The 7,470-nt window shown below is 41.7% G+C and overlaps 1 protein-coding gene across 1 annotated transcript in view; it reads right to left on the reverse strand.

Annotated features, from left to right (window-relative positions):
* The window catches only part of OSBPL3 (oxysterol binding protein-like 3), a 191,911-nt gene that overhangs the window by 5,556 nt on the left and 178,885 nt on the right, over nt 1-7,470 (reverse strand). The window contains exons 20-22 of the mRNA XM_011970628.1: nt 6,963-7,107; nt 3,971-4,097; nt 1,514-1,636 (exon numbers count right to left, since the gene is read on the reverse strand). Of these exons, the coding sequence (XP_011826018.1) occupies nt 1,514-1,636; nt 3,971-4,097; nt 6,963-7,107 (395 nt within the window). The remainder of the gene's footprint in view (nt 1-1,513; nt 1,637-3,970; nt 4,098-6,962; nt 7,108-7,470) is intronic.

The following is a 7,470-nucleotide window of genomic DNA, read 5'->3' on the forward strand; positions in this document are numbered from 1 at the left end:
TTATCTATTAACTGATCAGTAAATCAACTGATCAGTCTGTTAATCTATCCATTTTTCTATTTCTTGCCTTTTTCAAAAAAGAATGTAACATTTCCATCTTATTCTTTAAATGTTTAAATGAAGCCTGAATATTTCAGGATGAAATTTTGGCCAGTTGATTTTCAATCACTGATATCGTGAATTTGTGGAAATGATCAGAAGAGATCTAGTAGAATCTACATCAACTTTGGGGAAAAGAACATCATATTCTTCGAGACAAAACCTTATTTGTTACTATTTTGATGTTTTGGAATACATATTTTATTACTGCTGCTGTTATTAATAACTAAATCCTCATAAAAGTACTTCTGTTGTCCACTAAAAACAAACAAAAACACAAAAAACATCCCCAAACGATGAAAAGACACTGGTGGCCCTGGAAGGACTTGGGCAGATGGAGCAGAGCAGGAACTTGCTGCTTTTTCACATATGCCTATTTAACTTTTTTAAAAAAAGAAGAGAAAAACTAAAATGATATAGGCCCTGGCCTCGTAGTGAGGAGAGTCAAGCCCCATTCCGGGGTATTATACCAAGTCCTTCAACAGATCCCCTCCCTGCCTTAGGCTTTCTCTTCTACTCAGTTATAGGAGGAGATGGGGAGGTGAAGGGTTGAAGATCTCTCATACCTCCTTTAAAAATTTAAATCTATTGGCCGGGCGCGGTGGCTCACACCTGTAATCCCAGCACTTCGGGAGGCTGAGATGGGTGGATCACGAGGTCAGGAGATTGAGACCATCTTGGCCAACATGGTGAAACCCGTCTCTACTAAAAATACAAAAATTAGCCGGGCATGGTGGCGTGCACCTGTAGTCCCAGCTACTTGGGCGGTTGAGGCAGGAGAATGGCTTGTACCCAGGAGGTGGAGGCTGCAGTGAGCCAAGATGGCACCACTGCACTCCAGCCTGGGCAACAGGGCAAGATTCTGTATTCAAAAAAAAAAAAAAAATTAAATCTATTTTAACAAGACCTTCTTGGCAAGTTATTTTAAAGATAACAGTAAATGCAAGCCCAAGTGTATTGGAACTTCTACAATGCAAGAAACAGACTGCTTGGAATTTCCGTACTGCTTACCTGTGGAGTGATCGTGAATGATCTCTGTCATGGTGTAAAATGTGCCTATGGGGGTGACCAACCTTAGCTGTGAATTTAATAAGCTGGCCTGGCACTGGCACCCAGCTCTGGCAGGCTCCCTGACTGAGGACCTCCTCTGAAAACTCATTGGTTGAGGCACTGGGAAAGCTCAAGGAATGCAAAAACACAGTCCCTCGTCCTGCCTGAAGTCAGAAAGAGGGAGGCCCTGAAGGCAAGCGCCAGGGAAGGGCCTGGCACAGAGGAGCAGTTCCCCCAGGCGGAAGCAGGAAAAGCCTGGAGAATGCTCTCATCTGGGGACAGCGCTGTTTACTTGCTGTGAACCAGAAGCATAACGTGCTGGCACCACCTATCAACCAAAAACCTACTCAATCCGGGCACGAACCTGAAAAACCGAGGCTGGTGCTCCACGTGATTTTCTTCTAAGACCCGCCGCCTTTCTCTCTGTAGTTGTTCAATCCTCTGCTTTTGTATTTCAGCTTCTTCTAAGTTCCCTTCTTCTAGAAACCTGAGGCATTGAGGAAAAAAAAAAATGAAAGGATATGAATTCAAGAAAACAAAACAATCATTACTACTCAACTTGTATGTGTCCACAACTGGATATTCAAAATCCGTTCCTATACGTAAGACTCTGCCCCCAACCCTTTAATTAGTATCCTGAAGTAGTCAGAGAAGACATTTTTTGAATTGGTGATATTTACACAATTCAAAAATTATATCTACAAAAAAGAATTTGGGGCAAAGTCTTCCTTTCCTCCTGGTCTCTAATTCCAGTCACCTTCACCCTCCCACCCTAGAAAACCCACTTTATTATTTTCCTCTGCATCTTTCTAGAGATTCTTCATGTGTATATAAACAAATATTAATACATATTCTTACCCTTCCCTCCATTTAAAAAATATAAATGGTAGCATGCTATGTATTCCTTGATTTTTTGTTTTGGTTTACTTTTTATTTAACAATATATCTTAGAGATCTTACAACGGACATACATAGACATCTTTATTTTTTAATAGCCACATAATATCCAGTTGTGTGGATGTATCTGAATTTAGACAATTTCCTATGGATAGACATTTGAATTGTTCCCAATTTTTTAATGTGACAATGCTGCAATAAATGACCTTGAATATCCACCATTTTACATGAGTAAGTAGGAAAAATCTGCAGGAGAAATTTCTAGAAGTGGGTGAAAGGGTGAGTGTGTAATTTATATATTACTGAACGGCCCTTTGTGGGGATTATAGCAATTTTATATTCCCATCAGCAATGCTGAGAGTGCCCTTTTCTCCCATCACCTCAGAATGTATAAAACTTCTGAATTTTTGTCAGTCTGATAGGTTAAAAAATAGGATGTCGACATGATTTTTAAATTTGCATTTTTCTTATTATGACTAAGGTTGAGAATCTTTCCAGATGTTTAAGGGATAGCCGCATTTCCTATTTTGTGGACTGTTCATTTTCCTATGTCCATTTTTTCTTTTTTTTTTGTTAACACAAGCTTAAGATAAATTTAATTGAAAATGTTCATTATAGACATTAACAATGCTTACCATCCTTTAAATACCATATACGTTATTAATATATAGTGTATATTTCAAATTAACTCCATTCTTAGGTTTGATTTAAGAAATACAATTGTAACAGATTTTATACAAAAAAATACTTCCCGAAAAAAGTAGACAAACTGTATGAAACGGTACAAGCAGAATGTGCATAGCAAGATAGCTTGAAGCATTCTGTGTGTGGCTTTCTTTAAAATAAATTAGGGGAATGGGCCCATTTGGGACCTACTGTTACAGCTGACATATGTAAATAGTTTCACATCTTTTTTAGGTGCTTGCTAACGACAGTGTTCAATCCCTGCAAAATGAATTTACCACCGATCTATTACTAGATTTCTAGAGGCAATTCATGATACGAGTTGCAGATATGGACTTCTCTGTTTATCATTTATCTTTTGACCTTATATAGTTTTATTTATTTTGCCATAAAGAAGGGCTTATGTTTGTTTGGTTTTTTTGGGGGGCGGGTGGGGTCTCACTGAGACACCCAGGCTGGAGTGCAATGGCATGGTCTTGGCTCACTGTAACTTCCTCCTCTTGGATTCAAGCAATTCTCATGCCTCAGCCTCCCAAGTAGTTGGGACTACAAGCACATGCCACCATGCCTGGCTAATTTTTGTATTCTTAGTAGAGATGGAGTTTCATCACATTGGCCAGGCTGGTCTCAAACTCCTGACTTCTAGTGATTCACCCGCTTCGGCATCCCAAAGTGGTGTTTGTTTTTAATAAAGCCCAAATGTAACAATCTTTTCTTTCCTTGGGCTTCTAGATTTTCAGTCTTAATTAGAAAGACCTTAGGGGAGACATTATTATTTCCATTTTACAGAGTAGGAAACTGAGGCTGGGAAAGATGAAAAGACCTACCATATATCACACACCCTGTAAGCAGCAACCTAGAAAGCAGTAGTTAGATCTCAGTGTACCAAAATCATTTAAATCTGAGGGCTCGGGGAGCTGGATGTTTCCACCCTTTCAAATACACACTAAGTTCTTTATGATTGCATGCAGTAAAACTCTTCAAAATAAACACCCTTTTTGGCATTTCAATGGAAATGGGGCTTTACGGATAACAAACGTCATGCCACACGTGGATTCGTGGATTCGAGTTGGGCCCCAGCTCCTCCGTGACACAATTGCTTAAAGCGTCCCCACCTCTCAACTCCTGATGACATTTTCCACCTTTCTCAGGTGCCTCTGGTGGCCCGACGATTGCTAATAAGACTTTTTGTAAAGGGTTTTACATCTCTGGAGAGAAAAATCTTTAAAAAAATCCTTACCTCTGGTCTGGCCTAAATCGAGTGTCAGTAGGTGGTAATAAAGACTTTGACGACGGATCCATTTCATTTAATTCCAGCGCAAACTGTGTGAAGCCATAGTATTGCTCATAGCCTTTCGGCATGGGATCTAAGAAGAAAATAAATCATTCAGCCCTAACTTGCATGTCGCTTATGTTACATTTTAATTCCTTCACCTTTTTCATCTCAGCCTCGCTACAATTTTTCTCTCTCACTCCCTTCCATTTCTGTTAAAATATTCTGACTAATGAACAGGCGCTGAACATTTCTCTACACATTTTCTTTTCTATAATTTTTCTTCTGTCTACAGGGATGTAGCCTCCTAAGTGTGTTCAGAAAGCAAATTTATACAATGCTGTGAAGTTTCTGTAGTGCTTAAGCTATGAAAATAATTTGATTTTAAAATAAATATGCTAGGCTGGGCGCAGTGGCTCACACCTGTAATCACAGCAGTTTGGGAGGCCAAGGCAGGCAGATCACCTGAGGTCAGGAGTTTGAGACCAGCCTGGCCAACATGGCAAAACACTGTCTCTACTAAAAATACAAAACTCAGCCAGGCATGGTGGCGGGTGCCTGTAATTCCAGCTACTTGGGAGGCTGAGGCAGGAGAATCACTTGAACCTGGGAGGCAGAGGCTGCAGTGAGCCAAGATTGCATCATTGTATTCCAGCCTGGGTGACAAGAGAGAAACTCTGTCTCAAAAATAAAATAAAAATAATAAATAAACATACTAATATAAGCTCTGGGTCCATTTTTCCTGATTCTCACTCTAGAGAATCTGTTTTTAAGTGATGTCAAATTATTCTGAAACTCTGTTTAGTACCTACAACAGTGCTGAACACATAGAAAATGGTTAATAAATGTTATTCTTTTCTTCCATTCCTGCCCTTTTTACCAATTCTTGCCTCCCCCTAATCTTACATCTTTAAACCATTAGGTGCATTGCCCTAACTGGAATTCCAGCTTTTCAAGCTAAACATACTCAAATTTATATATTGAATAAATCCAACGTAGACTACTAAGATCTACTTATAGTCTAAGCTCTTCACACATAACAAGAGAAATGCTTTCCAAGAACTCTTCTGCAGACCTTTTCTTTTAAATTAAAGGGTCTCAGTCCACCCCGGTTGGAGTACAGTGAAAGATCTCGGCTCACTGCAACCTCTACTTCCAGGGTTTCAGTGATTCTCATGCCTCACCCTCCCGAGTAGCTGGGACTACAGTAGATGCACACCACCATGCCTGGCTAATCTTCGTATTTTTAGTAGAGATGAGATTTCACCATGTTGTCCAGAGTGGTGTCGAACTCCTGGCCTTAAGCAATCTGCCGCCTTGGCTTCCCACAGCACTGGGATTATAGCCGTGAGCCACCATGCCCAACCGGGACCAATTTTTTGAATCTTCAGAAGTCCTCCTTGTAACTAGTCTAATTCTCTGTGTGTCCCTAAGCATAAAAATAGTAGCAAAGTTTCCTGTGGTGTCTTGGTCAGCAACCCAGTAACCAGGGAGTAAAGGTGCTTTTTCTTAAAGATGGGCCAGAGATGCTCATTGCCATTAGAGAGACATAAAGTCAAGGAATAATGACGGTAACAAAAATTTAAACCGTGTCGCTTTATCAAGGTGGTACTTTAACATTGAGACAGGATGGTAGTTCTCATCTGTGACGCATACTTTAAGCAAAGGAGACAGATTGTGCCATTTGCAGAATCTCATGTGTGCCTCTGAAGCTAGGAAGGCTTCCACTGGTGCCAGTTCATTCTAACTTCATGGCAACCTCTGCAACAGTGGGAGATGTGGCAGCTACCCATCGAAAGAGCCACTGCTGGCTGCCTGCCTACTTGACCATCATTTCTCTTTCCTGCTTGCTAACAGGATACTGATTCTGTTCAAATGGCATTGTTCCCTTACTGGCGATTACTCCAAGACATCTAAATCTCTCTTGCCTACCCTGTTGCCCATGACTGGTTCATGGATGGGTCTGAACCCACTGCAGGCTGACATGATGTCAAGTCCTATTTGCTGGGGGATCCTAGGAAATGTTCCTGAGAAAAGAGAGGCACAAGAGAGAAAAGCTCTTTTGTCCTCTCAATACGTGCTTGGTACACTGTCATGCAGGGGTATGACATTGAATGGTAACAACCATTTTGCATCCATTAGGGGAAACAGCACAGCACACTGGGAGTGGCAGAATGTATTCGCACTGATCCGTGTGCCCTTGATACAGGTAAGTTGCCTATGTAAGAACCCTGGGGCCACCCACCGCCTCACTTACTGTTACGTAATAGCACACAGCCTAACAGTTGAAGCCACCAGTCAAATGGTTTTCTGTTTGCTTTTTACCAACCTAAAGCATCCTAACAAACAATGGTTTACAATATGGCTGTGACTTGGAAACAACATAATTTTTGGACTGAGAAGAGGGAGTAAGATGTTAAAGTGTGGTGGGGACATGCTGATGAAAGCTGAGGTTCCCTAGCTCTTCTGCCCGTATCTGCTCCAAGAGCTCAGCACCCTCTGGAATCACAGGAGTGATGAGGACGGCTTCTGGGGTTAGGTCAGCCTGGGGATAGCTAGCTTTTGTAGGTCTCCTGGGTCACTGCTTTTCCAGGAACACTTTCCTCTTTGTCCTTGCTGCAGAATGACTTCTTGCATCTCACTGATATTCTTTCATAGTACCCAGTATAGTTACGCATGCGGACTGCAAGATTCCCTCGGAGAATGCCCATGGATTAGCAATGCTTGTTCTGGGGTTAAGAACCCGGGACCCAGCAGCCCAACAGAGGTGTTGCTATAAGTAAGCATGACAAGTAGGTGAAGACTGGATGAAGGAAGAGGGCCAACACCTCTAACCGAGTTCAAAGCAGAAGAGGCTGGAGATGCTGAACAGACACCGCTCCTGTCCTCTGTGGCTTCTTTTGCCATGCCCACTCACGCACCCACTCGCAGCCTGGGGTCCACAAACCCAGACACTCACTTGCTCTCCATACACAAGCAGAAGAGGAGGAGCCACCGCAGTAGATGCTTTCATGCCATTTCCCAAACAGCCGATGAACTGCGTTTCCACTTCTGTCAAACACTGTGCCTTCAATCTCATGGGCGTTAGTGCTCCAGTATTTTGCCTAGGATTCAAATGAGAGTTGTCGGCTTAGTCCTTTAGCATCAGCTTATTACAGATATTAAGGAAAGAAAAAGGGAAAAGCTAGAGAAAGAACTGTAAGAGTGGTTCCATACTACACATTAGTTTGCTAGCTCTGGGTTCTGTTTTACTAACCGACAAATTAAAAATTTATATATTTATCATGTACAACATAGTGTCTTGAAACATGTATACATTGTTGAATGGCTAAATCAAGCTGATTAACATATGTATTACCTTACATACTTACTTATGATAACACTTAACTCTCTCAGTGGCCGGGTACGGTGGCTCACGCCTGTAATCCCAGCACCTTGGAGGCCGAGGCGGGTGGATCACCTGAGGT

The sequence above is a fragment of the Mandrillus leucophaeus genome, unplaced genomic scaffold, assembly GCF_000951045.1.
Source record: "Mandrillus leucophaeus isolate KB7577 unplaced genomic scaffold, Mleu.le_1.0 Scaffold1207, whole genome shotgun sequence".
Classification (NCBI taxonomy): Eukaryota; Metazoa; Chordata; class Mammalia; order Primates; family Cercopithecidae; genus Mandrillus; species Mandrillus leucophaeus.